The 20,197-nt window shown below is 46.4% G+C and overlaps 1 protein-coding gene across 1 annotated transcript in view; it reads right to left on the reverse strand.

Moving 5' to 3' along the window:
• The window catches only part of LOC119971886 (DENN domain-containing protein 5A-like), a 387,311-nt gene that overhangs the window by 296,455 nt on the left and 70,659 nt on the right, over positions 1 to 20,197 (reverse strand). Inside the window, 2 exon segments of the mRNA XM_038808165.1 lie at positions 1,082 to 1,191; positions 2,099 to 2,170. Coding sequence (XP_038664093.1) covers positions 1,082 to 1,191; positions 2,099 to 2,170 — 182 coding nt within the window.

Consider the following 20,197-nt stretch of genomic DNA (forward strand, 5'->3'; position numbering starts at 1 on the left):
TAGTAAGTTTGCGGACGACACAAATGTTGGTGGAATTGCGGATAGTGATGAGGACGTAAGAGGATACGGCAGGATATAGATCGGTTGGAGATTTCGGTAGAGAAATGGCAGGTGGAGTTTAATCCGGACAAATGTGAGGTAGTGCATTTTGGAAGGTCTAATATAGATGGGAAATACACAGTAAATGGCAGAACCCTTATTGAGTATTGACAGGCAGAGGGATGTGCATCTACAGGTCACTGAAAGTGGCAACGCAGGTGGATAAGGTAATCAAGAAGGCATATGACATGCTTTCCTTCATCGGCCAGGGCATTGAGTATAAAATTTGGCAAGTCATGCTGCAGCTGTATAGAACCTTAGTTAGGCCACACTTGAAATATAGTGTTCAATTCTGGTCTCCAGAAGGATGTGGAGACTTTGGAGAGGGCACAGAAGAGGTTTAGCAGGATGTTGCCTGGTAAGGAGGGCATGAGCTGTGAAGAGAGGTTGAATAAACTCGGTTTGTTCTCACTGGAACGACAAAGGTTGAGGAACGACCTGATAAAAGTCGACAAAATTATGAAGGGCATGGATAAAGTGGATAGTCAGAAGCTTTTTCCCAGAGTGGAAGAGTCAATTACTTGGGGACATAGGTTTAAGGTGCGAGGGGCAAAGTTTAGAGGAGATGTGCGAAGGAAGTTTTTTTTACACAAAGGGTAGTGGATGCCTGGAACTCGCTGCTGGAGGTAGTGGTGGAAGCAGGTACCATAGTAATGTTTAAGGGGCATCTTGACAAATACATGAATAGGATAGGAGTACAGGGATATGGATCCTGGAAGTGTAGAAGGGTTTAGGTTAGACGGGCAGCATGGTCGGCGCAGGCTTGGAGGGCCAAATGGCCTGTTCCTGTGCTATACTTTTCTTTGTCCTTTGTGCAACATCTGGCCCAGATCTAAACCTCACCAGATGAATGTGTTCCACGATTGCCACCAGGGTGCAGGTTGTAAAAACAAGTAAATCTATTTATTTTAAAAGGGGAAAAAAAAATCCGTTGTTTCTTTGGATTTAGACCAGTTTCTCAGAACATATTATACATACTAACCATCCCAACAGCATCCTGGTCAAAAGGGTTCCATTCCACATTCTCTGGATAGTGGGCCAACACTTTAGATTTAAAAGTTCTTCGCAATGGACTCTGCTCATAGTTTTCACCTGAAACAAAGAAAACAAACAAACGGGCTGATAAAAGTTTTCCATTCTGGACACAAACAACAGTACAGAAGTGACCAAAATCCAAGAAAGAATAAGTCACCCTAAAAAGGGAAAGACAGAATTCATAAAGTACTGGTTATAAAAGTGGTGAAGGATGCACAAAGATTCTTACACAACAAACGAGGTAAAGTATTATTTAAGGCCAAAATTTATAAAGCTTTAAATGTGCATAATAAAGCTTTGAAAAGTGCAGTACTCATTTCCATAGTTAAAAATAGCGCGGTTTAAATCTTTTTTGGTTGTTTTGATTAAGTAAAAATGGTAGAAAAAGACCTTTACACCAGTTTTAAGAGTTGTAATTTTGTGCCAATATGTATGTGCTATTAGTCAGGAAGTCTTTACTCTTCTGTGAATTTGATATTTGTTTTTTGAACAAAAGCCAAATTTTCCCCCACTGCTCCTTTAAAATTCCAATAGGTTAACAAGCAAACAGTAATGTCAATATTTAATGTTATTAAAATGTTTATCCCCAGTTGAAATATTACTATTAGCAATTATTGTACTATATAGGAGTAATCAAGAGGAAGCTACAAGCAGTAGCAGTCTTTATTCAACAAAATCAGTTCTAAAAGCTTGCTGTGCTTTTTTTTGCATTACATAAAGAGAAAAGCACACAAAAGCGAAGACTGCATCTTTTCAGAAGGAGGAAGAGCTTCCTAAAATCACCACAAAAAAAATGTAAAGGCTGTTCCAAGAGCTGTATCCAGGCGAGGAGCCTAAAATACAATCTGGAAGTCCCATCATCTGCTAAGCAACATTGCTGTGAAAAGAAGGAACTGGAAAGTTAAGAGATCGAAAGGTCACTAGAGTCACAAGCTTGACATAGGACCATCAGAAGGGATTTTACCTTCGTCTGTACTTGAACTGACACGGCCAGCACCATCTCTGCCTTTAGAAGCCTGTAAGAACTGGCATAAAGCTATATAACAAATAAAATAACAATTAATTACAAATTGATTTGAGATACATATAATAAGAGAAAGGAAATGTGTACATAAATATTAAGAAAACGGAATAAGATTACTGGACCAGTACAAATATTAAATGGATGCTTTAATGAAGAAAAACTAGCATTCTTTTCCATTATTGGTATAATACTTACAATTTTAATAAATACAATCAGGGGAGTGGGATGGGGAGGAGAAAGAAGCCCAGGTTATTATTCTGGAGGGCATGGGTTCAAATCCCACCATAGCAGGCAGTGGATTTGAATTCAATTAATAATAATCTGGAATTGAAAGCTAGCCATTTAAAAAAGCATCTAGTTTGCTCATGTCCTTTAAGGAAAGATACTATTTCATTGGAGGCGGTTCAGAGGAGGTTCACTGGGATGATCCCCGGTATGGAGGGATTGTCAAAGGTTAAACTGGTTGGGATTTTACTCATTGGAGTTTAGAAGAATGTGAGGTGATGTAATTGAAACATATAGAATTCTTAAAGGGCTTGACAAGGTAAATGCTAAGAGGATGTTTCCCCTCATGGAGAGCCTAGGACCAGAAAGCATAAAGGATGCAAATTTAAGATTGAGATGAGGAATTTCTACTCCTGAGGGTTGAGAGTCTTTGGAACTCCTTGCCACAAAGAGTTGTGGCAGCAGAATCCTTGTGCATATTTAAGGCCAAGATAGATTCTTGATTAGTAAGGGAATCAAAGGTTACAAGGAAAGTCGACGCAAGCCATGATCTGATTGAATGCCGCAGCAGGCTCCAAGCACCAAACAGCCTATCCCTGGTCCTACTTCTTAGGGTCTTATGGTTTAAATCTTTCATCCTTTTCCAGTCCGGCCTACATGTGACTCAAGGTCTACAGCAATGTAGTTGACTCTTAGACTGCTGAAATGGCCTGTAAGCTACTCAGTTCAAGGGCAACTAGAGAGGCGCAATAAATACTGACTGGCCTTGCCAATGACATCCGCATCCCATGAAATAATAAAACGTTAAAAAAAATTGTTATCCAATCTGCTCCTAAAACAAAACATCAAAATATCAAAATACACTTTAGAACTAACCTATAGTTTTTATTTTGGAGCAATTAATAAGAACTTTGAAATCACTCACTTATCAGAGTATTCATAACCTACCGAAAGTCTAACTGGCCAAATTTGAACGCAGCTCCCAAGAGGTAAAAAAAAACAAACACATTTTTTCTCAAGTTTTAGAAGTGTATTCACAAATAGTTATGGTTAAAACAATAAACTAAAAGTTGTACAAAAGTGATTTGTATTCAAAAATCAGTTACTCCACAACTAAAGTTTGCTCCAAAACTGAAAATCAATTCTAAAATTGAAGAACTCAAAAAAAATTTTTACTTATGAAAGAAAAATATGTGGATACACATCACCAGATTCTGACAAACCAGAATTCTAGAAAAATAAGCAAAGCTCGAGCATAAAACAAACTGCAGAATACTTATCTGGATCTCCATTACAACACAGAACAATAATGTTTTCCAGAATAGATTTAGCTCCTGTTAGAATCCCTGCAGATTCTGCCTGGGACAAGTCTGCATGGCTTTAAATACTATTAATTTGTTAAACAAAATATGGTGGTGCCATGCCCGAAAGTGGCAGTCTTCGGGATATCAAACCAGCCAGATCTATTAATGGGGAGGAGGGCGGATGCCCTTGCCTTTGCCTCCCTGATCACCCATCGTAGAATCCTGTTCGACTGGCGATCAGCAGCACCACCCAAAGCTGCAGACTGGCTGTCCGACCTCTCAGAATCTCTCCAAATGGAGAAAATCTAATTCGTCATCTGAGGGTCGGACGACGGCTTCCACAGAACGTGGGAGCCATTCATCCAACTGTTCCGGAACCTGTTTGTGGCCAATGAACAAGCAGAAGAATAGCCAAGTATCAGGGGAAAGTAGCCAAGACGTGAGATGGAGGGAAAGACCCGGGGGAAGGGGGGAGGGGGGGGGGGGGTGGAGACAGCTAAACCTATGAGAAAAGAAAGGTGAACCACAGGATGAGGGGTGGGGGGGGGGGGGGGGAGATGGAAGGAGGAGGAGACAGGGGACAATAGAGAATAGAGGGGAACCAGGGAGTGGGAGGTGGGGAGGCGAGGGAACGAAAGCCAGAAGGAGAACACGGGAAATGACAACAAACTTGGGAAATGCAGTAACAGAGAGCAAGAAAATACGGGAGAAAGATGGGACGAACGGCCGAAGCGGAGGTGAACGCACAACAACGGCAGCGAAAACCGTCCAGGAGAAGCAAGTAACAACACCAACACCAGATCCATTCTTGTATTGCCCTCTCTGTATTGGACATAACTATTGTCATTGTTTCTCCGGCACCCCAGTTCCCCCCCCCCCCCCCCCCCCGGACAAACATGTGCAACTTATTTGTTAAACGTAATATTGCTAACTGTACAGATTTGCTGTTTTTGAGCTGGTGTATAATATCCTAACAGTTTGTTTTTTATATTTCATTCTGTGTACATAACAGCAAATATACTATGTTCAAACACCCAATAAAAAACATTTTTTTAAAAACTAAACAAAATTCTTTACTTGTGGTCTAATGGTGAGCCAGATCAGAACTCAACTCAAAATCTCTCTCAAATGTCTAAATACCCTGGGCTGGATTCTTCAATTCTGGGGCTCTGTCCCCACGGCACAGTTTTACACCAGGAACACTGATGCTAAACGGCCTCCAATACCCCGTTTTGCTGGGGACTAGCAGGACGGCAGCTTAGAGCACCCGGCTCTAGCTTCCGATGTGCTCCGGAAAATTGCTGGGTCCGTGGCCGCGCATGCGCACGGCAGCGTCCTGCAGCGGCCGTGCCGTCCATCATGGTGGCGGACGCTCACAGACCCGGCCTGCAAATTGGTCCCCCCTTCGGCTGGCTCGTGCGCCCCGGACCAACCCCCTCCACAGTGCCCCCAGCCCCGAATAATGTTTCCCCCCCCCCCCACAGCCCCCGGCCGCTGGTCAGCCCTCCCCCGACTGTGGCAGCGCTGGACTGCCATGCCGGGATCCCGACAGGTGAGACCATGAGAGATCCATGTAGTCGGGAACTCGGCCGGTCGGCAGCGAAGCATCGGGGATCGAGACTCAGACAATGTCCCGAGGCCGTCGATACATGGCGCGGCGAAAACTTGGAATTTCCAGCAATCGCTGAACGCGATTTTGGAATCTCCGGCCAATCGCCAAACGTGATTTTGGCATCGGCGACCGGAGAACTCAGCCCCATAGCTCCATGCAGCAATGACATCATCTCCCCAAGCTGAAAACAAATTACCTCCCCCGTTAGAAAGACATTGGGCGTGATTCTCCGACCCCAACACCGGGTGGGGGAATCGCGGGAGTGCCGGGCGATTCCCGCCACACCGTCCTGCCACCCGCACGCGATTCTCCCACCCCCCCCCCCAAAACGGCGTGCCGCATTTCACGACAGGCCGCTCAGAGAATCGCCACTCGCCGTTTCTAACAGGCGAGCGGCGATTCTCCGGCCCAAATGGGCCGAGCGGCCTGCCCAATCCGACGGGTTCACGCCGGCGCCAACCACACCTGGTCGCGGCCGGCGTTAACAGCGCGCGAACGCTGCGTGTGCGGCCTGTGGGGGGGGGGGGTGCTCAGTAGGGGTCTGGCCCGCGATCGGTACCCACCGATCGGCAGGCTGGCGTCTCTAAAGGATGCACTCTTTTCCTCCGCCGCTCCGTAAGATCAATCCTCCATGTCTTGCGGGCGCCCGCGGGGTGGACAGCAACCGCGCATGCGCGGGTGACGTCATTTAAGTGCCGCCGGCCGCGTCATTTATGCGGCGCCGCTTTGACGCGGTGCCAAGGCCCGGCGCGCGTAATTGACACGGCGCTGCTCCTAGCCCCCTGGGGGTGGGAGAATAGGGGGCAAGGAGCGGCCTCCGACGCCGGAGTGAAACACTCCAGTTTTCACTCCGGCATCGGCACTTAGTCTCCCGTTGGGAGAATTGCGCCCATTATACGCCCCAGGTACGCTCCCTAGTCTAACAACAGTGCATTAGCCTAGGCTTTTACAATGGTCAATTTCACCTCTGGCTCCTAAAAGTTTTCTGGTCTTGCAAAACACGATTATGTTTTAAAAACATGACAACATGGCAATCAAACACACTCTAACCCAGGTATTCAACCCTCAAAATTGCCAAATGTTTATAATCCAATATATCTAAAATCCTGCATTCGTCACAGAACCCAGGTCAAATGTGAGTGAGTATGAGATAGGGGTCGCAAGGGGTGAAAAATCAGAGGCAAGGGCAGGGTGGGTTTTCAGCAGCCCCCCTACCATCCTTTCCATTGCTCGGTTCACTCAATCAGGCACTAAGAGTCTATGAATGAGAAACCCACAATCGGAGCCCACAAACAAACCCAACAAAGGCTTTCTTTTGGTCTTCCCAGAGGTGACACCGGACCTGCTGCTGGTATTCAAACATTAGCAGCAGGATGAGGTTCTTAAGTGGGCATTAAGGACTTCAATTAGTGTCCAGTCAAGAAGCCCATCCATATGCCTTCTTATCCCAGATATAATTGAGAGGAGGCTGCAGATTCCCTTCCCAACAGAGCTCTCAACAGTGTGGGCAGTCAGAGCGCCGGCGTCATGATTTTCAGGGAGCAACGTGGCAACTTGACCAGAGGCCAGGGCTCGGAGTGAAAGAGCTGGGTGGCAACTGAGCCGGTGAGGGTGAGATCAAAGACCAGGCCATATAGCCAGCAGCAGCCAGGCAGCTAGTGAGCCACCAATGGCTATCTGCGAGCTTAGATCGTCGAGGGGAGCAGCTGCAGTGTCGACTCCACCCACAGGCCAGTGTTGAGGGGAGGGCAAAGAAGCCTGTTCTTTCTGAAAATTCATATTCATTGAAGTCAAGATAGGACAGTCAATATGAAGACACACAATGGGCGGGATTCTCCTTTTAAGAGACTAAATGTTGACGTTAGGAGTGAATTGGTGGACTTCCACGACAACAAAATTGGCGTCGTTCCAAGACCGTTGATGGGTGCTAGCCCATCAACCGTTAATGGGCTAGCACCGCCGCCACGTGGAACACGATCGATTCCAATGAAAAATGGTGTCCGATTTGCTAGGATCAGGGTTGACATTCAAGAGGCTGACAAGCTGACAGGACTGGCATTGTCAGATGGCAGGGGAGTCTCAGGGGTTAGCTTCGCTTGTATCCCCGTCCCATGGCCATCGGGCACCTCGAGGGAAGAGGTGAGATGAAGCCAATGCCCGTGACTCCCGCAGGGGAGGTGCCGGATCACCACAACACCTCAGACTCTGCTGTCTTCCTCCTGTCCATGACGCATCTGATGGGCAGTGGACAGAATAGGGCAGCAAAGTGCAGGAGGCGAAAGAGGCCGGTATTCTGGCCTTTGCGTCCCTAGTAGCCCAGCAAAGGATTCTTCTTCAGTGGAAGAATGCGAGGCCCCCAGGCGTGGAATCCTGGGTCAAAGATATGGCTGGGTTTATTAAATTGGAGAGGGTCAAATTTGCCTTAAGGGGATCGGTGGAAGGGATCTTCAGGCGGTGGCAACCGTTTCTAGACTTCCTGGCGGAGCGTTAGGGTATAGTCAGCAACGGGCGGGGGCCAGGCCCGGTCGCCCATGAAGACGGCTGCCATAGGGAACCCATGTCACAGGCGGGAATCGCAGCACGCCGTTTCCACGCCTGATGCACTGGCTGGGGATCCACCTAGGCGTAATGTTAGGGCCCCTAAGACCAGAAAGATAAACACCAGTTAAGATGGCACTGGTGCAGGGCATAGGATAGCAAAAAGGGTTAGGGCACAAATCTGTATATGTATGTTCACAGTTGCATAATAAACACATGTTCACAATGTTTCAACCTGCCTTGCTGCTTGTCAGAAGGGTGTGAGGGATGGCTGGGCTGGGCTGCGCAGGCAGAGGGGCTGCTGGGCAGAGGTTGGGGTTGGGCATGGGCCAAAGGCCCCAGTTCAGCCAGCGTTCACCGCTCCGGTGCCCCATCCCCATCCAAATTCATACGCAATGGGTCCCTTACAAAAGGCAAATAGAAGAAGAACAGGATGGAAGACGCAGCAATGCATCTGATATATCCCAGAAACAAATTATTTCCAAATATTTGTGCACAGTAGATAGGCAGGCAACAATAACTTATATTGGTATTGCACTCATTCTATACAATCAGTAATTTACAAGATAGTGGAAACCGAGCCCTGCAAAAAAAGTCAATAGGAGACAAAAGTACACAGTCAAAGATAAATGATTTATGAACTTTTTTTTAAGGTAAGGAGGGAGGGGTAAAGAGGGAGGGTCATGATGGCTAAAACAACAGCTGACAAAGGTAGAACAGAAAACAAGAGAGGAGGTTGTTGGTGAAAACTAGACTATTCTTATAGGAATGCAAGGCAGAAAGGATCAAAACTGATAGCGTCAGAGACAGTCATGAAGGTTATAGCTTTCAATCAATTCAGTATTATATGGATGACGATGACTGCTTTCATTTGTAGAGTGCCTTTAGCAGAGGTAGAATATATTTCACAAATGGGTGCATGATAATTTGCTACAAAGCTTAGAAGGGGGCAATTAGGGACTGAAAGCTTTCTCAAGGAAATATGGAACAATGCACTATTACATAGATGAAAGAAACTAGTCTTAGTGTCAGATTAAATGTAGGGATACAGAATAAATAGCACAAGCAGCCCATTCAGCCTCTCAAGCTTACTCCACCATTCAATAAGATCATGGCACATCTGACTTTGTCTTCAACTTCACTTTCCTGTCTGTCCTGCATAACACTCGACTCCTTTGTCAAGCAAAAATCCATCCAATTAAAAATCAAAATGCCGCAGATGCTGGAACTCTGAAACAAACAAAAAATGTTGGAAATAACTGATTATCGCAGCATCTATGGAGCAAAGCTTTTCAGACATGTGACCTTTCATTAGAACTGGGAAAAGTTTGAAAAGGATTGATCCAATCTGCTGAAACTTTGCTGGTAAAAACAAATGCCTCATTCCAGGAAACCAACTTTTTCTCTAAACTTCTTCCAATGCAACTATGTCCCTCCTTAAGGTGAACAAAACTGAATGCAGCACTCCAGGTGTGGTCTCCCTAAAGCCCTGTACCAATGTAACAGGACTTCCCAACTTTTATACCCCATCCCCCTTGCAATAAAAGCCAACATTCTGTCTCCCTTCTTAATATTCCAACCTGCATGTCGACTTCTTGTGATTCATGTACAAGAACACCCAGGTCCTTCTATACTGCAGCATTCTCTCTCCATTTATTCTGTTTCTCTATTCTTCCTGCCATATTGGATAACCTCAGTTACCCACATTAAACAGCGCCTGCCATATTTTTACCCACACACTTCCTTTCTAGATTCTTTGTATCCTCTTTAAAACTTGTTTTCCTACCTATTTTCGTATCTTCAACAAATTTTGCTACAATCCGGTCGGTCACTTCATCCAATTCACTAATATAGATCAAATAATTTTTTTTTTTTTTAAACAAGCATACCCAATTCATCTTTTCCAATTAAGGGGCAATTTAGTGTGGCCAATCCACCTACCCTGCACATCTTTGGGTTGTGGGGTTGAGCCCCACGCAGACACGGGGAGAATGTGCAAACTCCACACGGACAGTGAACCAGAGCCGGGATTGAACTTGGGACCTCGGCGCCGTGAGGCCGCAGTGCTAACCCACTGCACCACCGTGCTGCCCTGATCATAAATAATTGAGATTTCTGACTGATCCCTGTGGCACTCCACTCGTTACACTTCCATCCTGGAAATTATCCATTCAGCCTGACTCTCTGTTTTCTGTTAGAAATTGACTATAGTAAAGGTAAAGTCACCACAGTCCCAAATGACCAAAGGCTGCTTTCCCTTTTGAGGGGGAGAGCTAACTGGTGTTGATTTAACCCGAGGATCACCACACCTCAGGCGAGGGGAAAAGTTGAGAGTAACCTCAACCGGTACATGAATTGAACCCGCGCTGCTGGCCTCGCTCTACATCCCGAACCAGCTGTCTAGCCAACTGAGCTAAACTGGCTCCCACGATAGTAAAGCTTTTCTGGTTGGTCGTTCATACTCCATAAACTTCAGCTCATCCAAAATAAGGGTTTCATCAGTCAATGGGCTGAACCAGAGGTGAAGACAAGCAATATTACAGAGGCAGTCCCCTGCTGATGAAGTGGAAGTCAGAAATTAATTTCTGGGTCAAAAAAGTCAACAAGGTTGCAAACAGTTCAGTCTCAGAGAGGCCAAGGAGTGGGATAGAGCCAGTGACAGGGAGTGTAAGCTATGGTTTCAGTATTCCCAATATGTAGCTGGAAGAAATTTCTTCTCATCCAATACACCATGTTAAAACACCAGGTTAAAGTCCAACAGGTTTGTTTCAAATCACTAGCTTTCGGAGCAGCGCTCCGAAAGCTAGTGATTTGAAACAAATCTGTTGGACTTTAACCTGGTGTTGTAAGACTTCTTACTGTGCTCACCTCAGTCCAACGCCGGCATCTCCACATCTATGTTAAAATGTAAGATATTATAGAGACAGAGACAATGGAGTAAATTATAAAAATTAGGTTAGCAAATTGACTAAACTCTACATTTGCTCATGATCAATTTCTAAATTATTCATCTATCAGGAAGAGGCAACATGATCAATTGGCCCTTTTTAAGTTTTGCGCAAAAGAAATGATCTGTCCTGGAGGCAAATAATCTACCAACAAAAATTCACATATACGGAGGTGTGTGAAATAAGATGTGCCATGTCTCACTGTATAAACATGCACAAATTACAGTTGGTGCATTATTCTTGCTGGGGCTCCAGCTGCCTTTCCAAAATGAGACTGTGAAAGCTAAGTGCTGTAGCCACAATATCCTAATATTCAAGCACAGCAGTGCAAGCACCAGCTGATTTAAATTTTGGATTTGTTAGATCAATCATCACCAAGTGAGAGTGAGCCAATATCCTGAAAATAGATTTCACTTCCAATCCACAGCAAAATTATTCCCACTTAAAATCTGTAACTTGTTCATATAGAATTCTCATCAAGTTATTCCCTGACAACTTGACCAGCCTGGTGGAGGAAGTTAAAAAGGACCTACAGAGCGCACTCCCACTCTCCCTGGCAGGGCGAATGCAGGCGATCAAGATGAACGTGCTGTCGAGGTTCCTCTTCCTGTTTAGATCCATATCGATCTTCATCCCCAAGGCCTTCTTCCAAAACATAGACAGCTTAATCATGGCATTTGTGTGTGGGGGGGGGGGGGGGGGGGGGGGGGGGGGGGGGGGGGGGGGGGTGGGCAAGAGTTCCAAAACTGACACAGCAAAGAAGGAAAATCAAAGATGGCCTGGCATTACCAAACCTGCATTCATAGAATTCATAGAATTTACAGTGCAGAAGGAGGCCATTCGGCCCATCGAGTCTGCACCGGCTCTTGGAAAGAGCACCCTACCCAAGCCCACACCTCCATCCTATCCCCATAACCCAGTAACCCCACCCATCACTAAGGGCAATTTTGGACACTAAGGGCAATTTATCATGGCCAATCAACCTAACCTGCACATCTTTGGACTGTGGGAGGAAACCAGGGCACCCGGAGGAAACCCACGCACACACGGGGAGGATGTACAGACTCCACACAGACAGTGACCCAAGCCGGAATCGAACCTGGGACCCTGGAGCTGTGAAGCAATTGTGCTATCCACAATTTTACCGTGCTGCCCACTGGGCAGCAACGGCAGAAAGAGTGAGGGTATGGGTAAACAAACCCAATTCAGAGTGGGTGCAGATGGAGGAGGCCTCTGCAAGGGAACGACCCTCCAGGCCTTGGCTACACTAGCACTCCCATCCCCCTCGGCAAAATATACATCAAGCCCAGTGGTAGCGGCCACACTGAAAACGTGGGGCCAATTAAGACATCACTTTGGGCTGACTAGGATGTCGCCCATGGCTCCCAGCTGCAGCAATCACAAATTCCCTCCAGCCATGCTAGATGCCACCTTCAGGAAATGGCGACAGAAGGCGGGCACACTGAGAGTGAGGGACTTTTACGTAGGACACAGACTGGCGACACTGGACGAACTGACGGAGGAATGGGGTCTGCCAAACAGTACAGGAAATGAGACACCTGCAAATAAAGCACTGCCTCCGCAAAGAGACAGTAGGGTACCCTAGGATCCCGGAGATTACACTATTAGAGGACCTGATAAATACAAACAGTAAAGAAGGCGGACTCTGTGGGAAAATGTATGGACAGCTACTGGACAGAGCCCGAACACCACTGAACGAGACCAGTCGGAAATGGAAGGACAAACCGGGGTCAGAAGTGGGGTGGGGACTCTGGAGAGAAGCACTGGGCAGGGCCAACTCCACCTCCTCCTGCGCAAGGCTCAGTCTCATGCAGTTCAATGTGGTGCACAGAGAACACCTGACCAGAACCGAAAGAGCAGGTTCTTACCGGAGGTGAAGGATAAATGTGAACGGTGGGAGAGGGGCCTGGCCAACCACACCCACATGTTCTGGGCTTGTCCTAAACTTGCTGGGTTCTGGACAGCTTTCTCCGAGGCAATGTCCAAGGTTGTGGGGTGAGGGTTAAGCCATGCCTAAATGTGGGTCGGCGGAAGGCTTCCTAAGCGCATGGGAGCAGTTTGTAGGCCTGTTCGAGGCCAGCAACAACGAATAGATGGGGTAACGGGAAAGTTAGAAAGAAAAGGGAGAGGAAAAAGAAAAATAAAGACGGGGGAAACCATAGGAAACCACAACCGGGGAGGGGGGGTGTGAGAAGAGGCTGGTGAGACACAAAAACGGACTACGCGGGAGGGAGGGAGGCAACCCCCCCCCCCCCCCCCCAATCACAGGGGAAACACAGCCAAAGTTGACGGCGAAGGAAAGAAAGAGGGCGGAACATGCCTAAAACCGACCGGGTGGACACAAGGGGGGGAGTGGGGCGAAGGAGGGACTACACGCCGAGCCAGATGGCGGCAGAATGTAAATAGGAGAACTTAAGGGAAGGAAATGACAAACCTTTCTGTATTGTACAGTGAACAAACAAGGCCAACAATGTGCATAATGGTTTATAAATTTTGAAAATGCCAATAAAAAGATGTTTTAAAAATTATTTCCTGATAATCCTTCAGTGGTCATCACTCAATAATCTTTTAGTCTTTACAAAGGAAACAAATAACATGGACCACAAATGGAGTAAATTTTTAACACAGTCTTGTATTAACATGCCCTGCTGGCAGATTAAAATTATATGTAACCCTTTCCATTTATTACACTTAAGCTCATCTACATACTGAACGGTGGCATGGTGGTTAGTACTGCTACCTCAGAGCGCCAGGCACCCGGATTTGATTCAGGCCTTGTGTGACTGTAGTGCTTGCACGTTTTCCCAGTGTCTGCGTAGGTTTCCTCTGTGTGCTCTGGTTTCCACCCATAGTCCAAAGATGTGCAGGTTAGGTAGATTGACCATGATCAATGTGTGACGGTTTTAGGGATAGGGCAGGAGTGTGGGCCTAGGTAGACTGCTCTTTTGGAGGGTCAGTGAAGTTTTGATTGACTGATTTGATTTATTGTCACATGTACCAAGGCACAGTGAAAAGTATTGTACTGCGTACAGTTCAGACATGAAAAAACATAGGACATGCATAAATACACAATGTAAATACATAGACACAGGCATTGGGTGAAGTATACGGACTGTAATACAGTACTACTCAGTAGAGAAGATGTATGAAGAGATCAGTTCAGTCCATAAGAGGGTCATTCAGGAGTCCGGTAAGGAGCAGGGAAGAAGCTGTCGGTGAATTTGTTAGCTAGCATTCTCAGACTTTCGTATCTCCTGCCCGATGGAAGAAGTTGGAAAAGGGAGTGACCTGGGTGGGAGGGGCCTTGATTATGCTACCCGCTTTTCCAATGCAGCGGGAGGACAGAATCAATGGGTGGGAAGCGGTTTTGCGTGATGGATGGGCTCTGTTCATGACTCTCTGAAGTTTCATACGGTCTTGGGCCAAGCAGTTGCCATACCAGACTGTGGTACAGCCAGATAGGATGCTTTCTATGGTGCAGCTGTAAATATTGGTAAGAGTCAATGTTGATATGCCGAATTTCCTGAGGAAGTATAGGCGCAGTTGTGCTTTCTTGGTCGTGGTGTCGACGTGGGTGGACCAGGACAGATTGTTGGTGATGCGCACATCTAGGAATTTGAAGCTGTCAACCATCTCCAACTCAGCAGCATTGATGCAGGTGTGTATGATACGTTGCTTCCTCAAGTCAATGACTAGCTCCTTAGTTTTGCTGACGTTGAGGGAGAGATTGTTGTCATTACACCATTCCACTCGGTTCTCCATCTCCCTCCTCTACTGGGACTCATTGTTGTTCGAGATCCGACCCACTACCGTTGTGTCATCAAACAAACTTGTAGATAGAGTTGTTGCCAAATTTTGCTACACAGTTGTGTGTGCATAGAGAGTATAGTAACGTGCTAAGTACGCAGCCGTGTGGGATCCCGGTATTGACGAGGAGGTGCTGTTGTTTATCCTTCCTGATTACAGTCTATAGGTCAGAAAGTTGAGGATCCAGTTGTAGAGGAAGGAGCCATGTCCTAGGTTTTGGAGTTTTGATATGAACTTGGCTGGGATTATGGTGTTGAAGGCGGAACTGTAGTCAATGAATAGAAGTCTGACGTAGGAGTCCTTGATTTCGAGATGCTTCAAGGATGAGTATAGGACCAGGGAGATGGCGCCTGCTGTGGACCGGTTGTGGCGGGATGCAAATTTCAGTGGATCAAGGCATTCTGGGAGTATGGAGTTGCTATGTCTCATGACCAACCTCTCAAAGCAGTTCATAATGATAGATGTCAAGGCCACTGGATGGTAGTCGTTGAGGCACGTTGCCTGGTTCTTCTTTGGCACTTGTATGATAGTGGTCTTCTTGAAGCAGGTGGGAACCTCGGAACAGAGTAGGGAGAGGTTGAAGATGTCTACAAACACACCTGCCAATTGGTCCGCGCAGGATCTGAGTGCACAACCAGGGACTCTGTCAGGACCCATTGCTTTCCGAAGGTTCACTTACAAGAAGGCCAATCTGACTTTGGAAGCTGTGACAGTAGGTAAGGGTGTGTCTGAGGCTGCTGGGGTAGTTGTTAACGGTTTGATGGTTTCCTTCTCGAAACGAGCACAGAATGCATTGGGTTCATCGGGAAGGGATGCGCTGCTGCCAGAGATTCTACTCGGCTTTTCTTTGTAGCCTGTTATGTTGTTTAAGCATTGCCACAACCAACGAGAGTCCATGTCGTTAGTCAGTGACTCGAGCTTAGTCTGGTATCGTCTCTGGCATCGCTGAGGCTTTGCGGAGGTCGTACCTGGATATTTTGTATAGGTCAGGGTCGCCTGTCTTGAACACCTCAGACCTGGCCTTTAGTAGGGAGTGAATCTCCCAATTAAACCTGGTTTCTGGTTGGGGAACGTCTGTATTACCTTCTCTGGCACACAATCTTTTATGCATTTGCTGATGAAGTTTTGATGGGCTGAAGAGACTCCTTCTGCACAGTAAGGATTCTATGGAGTACAATTACTTCTAATAGAGTCTTCCCAGTTCAGTCAAACTAAATGCTTTGTCCTGTAGTCTTACTCCATTCCGACATACCCTTCCCCAACCCCAGCCTACTCACCCCATCCTTCCCCAACCCCACCCTTCCCCAACCCCCCTACTCACACCCCAATTTCTTGAAGTGGGGGTAGTCTTTCATCCCTTTTAAATCTCTCTTACCGTCACTTCCTTCCTTAAAAGCCATACTTCTTCCTCCATTTCCCACTTCTGACCTGCAAAATCATCATAGAATCATCATCATAGAATTTACAGTGCAGAAGGAGGTCATTCGGCCCACTGAGTCTGCACCGGCCCTTGGACGAGCATCCTACTTAAGCCCTCATCTCCACCCCATTCCCATAACCCAGTAACCCACCTAACCTTTTGGACTCTAAGGGGCAATTTAGCATGGCCAATCCACCTAACCTGCACATCTTTGGACTGTGGGAGGAAACCGGAGCACCCGGGGAAAACCCACACAGAGACGGAGAGAAAGTGCAAAACATACCATCTCCTGAGGGCAGAATTGAACCCGGGACCCTGGTGCTGTGATGCAGCACTGCTAACCACTGTGCCATCGTGCCACTGGTAGACACCCGTTTCAGTACAGGATTAAACTATCCTGTAGCCTGCAGTCCATTCATTCAAGATTGAATTCAGGATGTATAACTTAGGAAGTTTTGTGACGGGACAAGAATAAAATGATAAGAAACTAAGCAGCATCACAGGCAAAAGGAAGACCGAGAGAGAGACTTGCAGCAAGGGATCTCATCACATGGCAGAGAGTCATTTCAAATTACTTTTTTAAGTATAGTGACAGATAAATTAACCAGATTTTCATATGTTTGCACATCCAGCTTCCAGTGGATTACAGTCAGGAAGTGGAAATTTTCAGGCTCATAAATTCAAGAAATGACTAACTGACACGAATAAGATTTTAAAATCCATAAAATAGAATTATATCGGTCCAAACAGAGAGTACAATAGTTAAAAACGCAACTCCATGGATCATTTACAGTTGAAATGCCAAACAAAAATTGAATAAAAAGTCAATTAAGTACATTCATCAGATTGATTGATTGATTATTACTCTGTTTAATTTAGAATTTTGCCGAAGTATTTTTTTCCCCTGCATGAGTAATCCTGTCAGGGAGATTTCATTAGATTGGAAGAAAGCAAATGGAACTCATTTATTCAAAAAGGGAGGGAGACAGAAAGCAGGAAACTATAGACGTTAGCCTAACATCTATCACAGGAAAATGTTCGAGGCCATTATTCGAGATGTTATAGAAGGGCAGTCGGAAAATTCAAGGCAATCAGGCAGAGTCAACATGGTTTTATGAAAGTGAAATTATGTTTAACCAATTCATTGTTTACAAGCAACGTTGATCTTTTAACTTTACACAATCATGATATTTGTCTAACAATGTGTATTAGTTTTATTAGGGTGTCCATGAACATGATTTGCCTGGCCAGTGTCCATCTCTTTTGCCCAGATCATTGTGCCTCCCTCACTTGATCACCTCTGTGATCATGTGAGCTGTTGCCAGCTTCTTCGAAGACTGGTTTACGACCGGCCTCTTATTTCTTTTCCTCTTTGTTCTGTGCCTTTGGAAGGCCTGTGTCCATGACTGCCAAACTTGTGTCACCAGCCTCTTTCTTTTGCGCTTCCTGCAATGACGCGGTTTGCTGCTTCTCGTTGTTTCCGTTGGTGGTTTGCTAGTGGGATGAGTTAGCTGTCCCAGTATTCTCGTCTTTATTTTGAAAACATGATGTAATTTGCTTTTGTGTAGTGGTCCAGCAACCTCTGGTGTGGCGCTGGGTTTTTACCCTGTGCACAGAGGTCAGCAGAGTTTCAGGGGGACCCGAGGGGCCATCGCAAAATCATCAAGTAGTGTGACCCCACCCAATTCTGCAGCCTCACCGACATGTTGGCGCACCTCGGTTCCTGGTGCCTGAGTGAAGGTTGGAACTGGGACAACAGTTGTCAACCCGTCTTGGCTCGCTGGAGCATCACTCACTTGCTTTTCGTCACTCGAGATTACGATGCTCCCTGGTCGTGATGATCCAGGCATTGGGTTATCTTGGTCAAATTCATAAATGTGAGAGTGATCTATTAAGCTGCATATTGAGATTGTCATCAGCTCTTCCTCTGGGTCAGTCTCGGAGTTGCCTACTACGACAACATCCAAGTTGCTGTCATCGCAGTCATCATCTACGTCTTCCCATTCATCGTCAGTGTTGTTGATGATTTGATTTGTGAATGAATTACAGGAAGCATTTTGAAGACCTGGAACAAGTATCTCTGAGGCCAGTTTCTCTAATATTGGAATAATTTATGCAGAAAGTAAGGAGGCATGGGATAGTGGGAAATTTGGCCAGTTGGATAACAAACTGGCTAACCGATAGAAGACAGAGAGTGGTGGTGGATGGCAAATATTCAGCCTGGAGCCCAGTTATCAGTGGCGTACCGCAGGGATCAGTTCTGGGTCCTCCGCTGTTTGTGATTTTCATTAACGACTTGGATGAGGGAGTTGAAGGGTGGGTCAGTACATTTGCAGATGATACGAAGATTGGTGGAGTTGTGGATAGTGAGGAGGGTTGTTGTCGGCTTCAAAGAGACATAGATAGAATGCAGAGCTGGGCTGAGAAGTGGCAGATGGAGTTTAACCCTGACAAGTGTGAGGTTGTCTATTTTGGAAGGACAAATCTGAATGCGGAATACAGGGTTAATGGTAGGGTTCTTGGCAATGTGGAGGAGCAGAGAGATCTTGGGGTCTATGTTCATAGTTCTTTGAAAGTTGCCACTCAAGTGGATAGAGCTGTGAAGAAGGCCTATGGTGTGCTAGCGTTCATTAGCAGAGGGATTGAATTTAAGAGCCGTGAGGTGATGATGCAGCTGTACAAAACCTTGGTCAGGCCACATTTGGAGTACTGTGTGCAGTTCTGGTCACCTCATTTTAGGAAGGATGTGGAAGCTTTGGAAAAGGTGCAAAGGAGATTTACCAGGATGTTGCCTGGAATGGAGAGTAGGTCATACGAGGAAAGGTTGAGGGAGCTAGGCCTTTTCTCATTAGAACGGAGAAGGATGAGGGGCGACTTGATAGAGGTTTATAAGATGATCAGGGGAATAGATAGAGTAGACAGTCAGAGACTTTTTCCCCGGGTGGAACACACCATTACAAGGGGACATAAATTTAAGATAAATGGTGGAAGATATAGAGGGGATGTCAGAGGTAGGTTCTTTACCCAGAGAGTAGTGGGGGCATGGAATGCACTGCCTGTGGTAGTAGTTGAGTCGGAAAAGTTAGGGACCTTCAAGCGGCTATTGGATAGGTACTTGGATTAGGGTAGAATAATGGAGTGTAGGTTAACTTCTTAAGGGCAGCACGGTAGCATTGTGGATAGCACAATTGCTTCACAGCTCCAGGGTCCCCAAGTTCGATTTCGACTTGGGTCACTGTCTGTGTGGAGTCTGCACATCCTCCCCGTGACTGCGTGGGTTTCCTCCGGGTACTCCGGTTTACTCCCACAGTCCAAAGATGTGCAGGTTGGGTGGATTGGCCATGAAAAATTGTCCAAAATTCTATGATTAACCTAGGACAAAAGTTCGGCGCAACATCGTGGGCCGAAGGGCCTGTTCTGTGCTGTATTTCTCTAAAAAAAAAAAAAATTAAAAAATTTCTTCTGTTTTCTGGCTCAGTCAGTGGCTGATCCTCCGTGATATCAGAAGACAATTTTTAAGTGCGCCATCTCCGAGCTTTCGCTCTTCTCTGTCCAGCACGGTCTGGACAGCCCCCCGACCACCTTTGTCATTCCTTCCAGACCACCAGAACAGCACTTCTGGAGCCTTTTCATTAAACCCGTCTGTGCTGCTGTGAAAGAGATGTACAAGTAGTTCATACTGGTCTTCATCTGTCTCATCTTTCACTTTCTGCATCATCATCAAAATCTTCGAGCAGATATTCGTAGTAGTCGTCATCAGATTCAGCATAATCTGCAATGAACTCTCCTATAAAATAACATTGCATATGGAATATGTTCACGCATTTCGGTGCCAAGTAAAAAGTCAGCCGTGCGTTTGGCTTAACATTCCACGCTGTACCATGGAGGGTGCGTCGCGGCTAGGAGGGGTCCTAGCCTGGGGGGGTGGGGGGGGATACCGGGTTGCTGCTGGAATGGCCAGGAAGGAGCTGGTGTGGGCTGGGGGGGTAGAGGAGAGGCGTTATCGCCATGGGGAACGGGTCAGGCGGGGCGAGCTGGCCTGAGGCGAGCAGTCGATAAGCTATGGCTAGCCGGCAGGGGAGAGGGGCAGGTTGCCCTCTGATCCGGCTGATTACCTGGAACGTGAGGGGACTGAATGGGCCGGTTAAGAGAACTAGGGTATTT

This window comes from Scyliorhinus canicula, chromosome 9, assembly GCF_902713615.1.
Source record: "Scyliorhinus canicula chromosome 9, sScyCan1.1, whole genome shotgun sequence".
Classification (NCBI taxonomy): domain Eukaryota; kingdom Metazoa; phylum Chordata; class Chondrichthyes; order Carcharhiniformes; family Scyliorhinidae; genus Scyliorhinus; species Scyliorhinus canicula.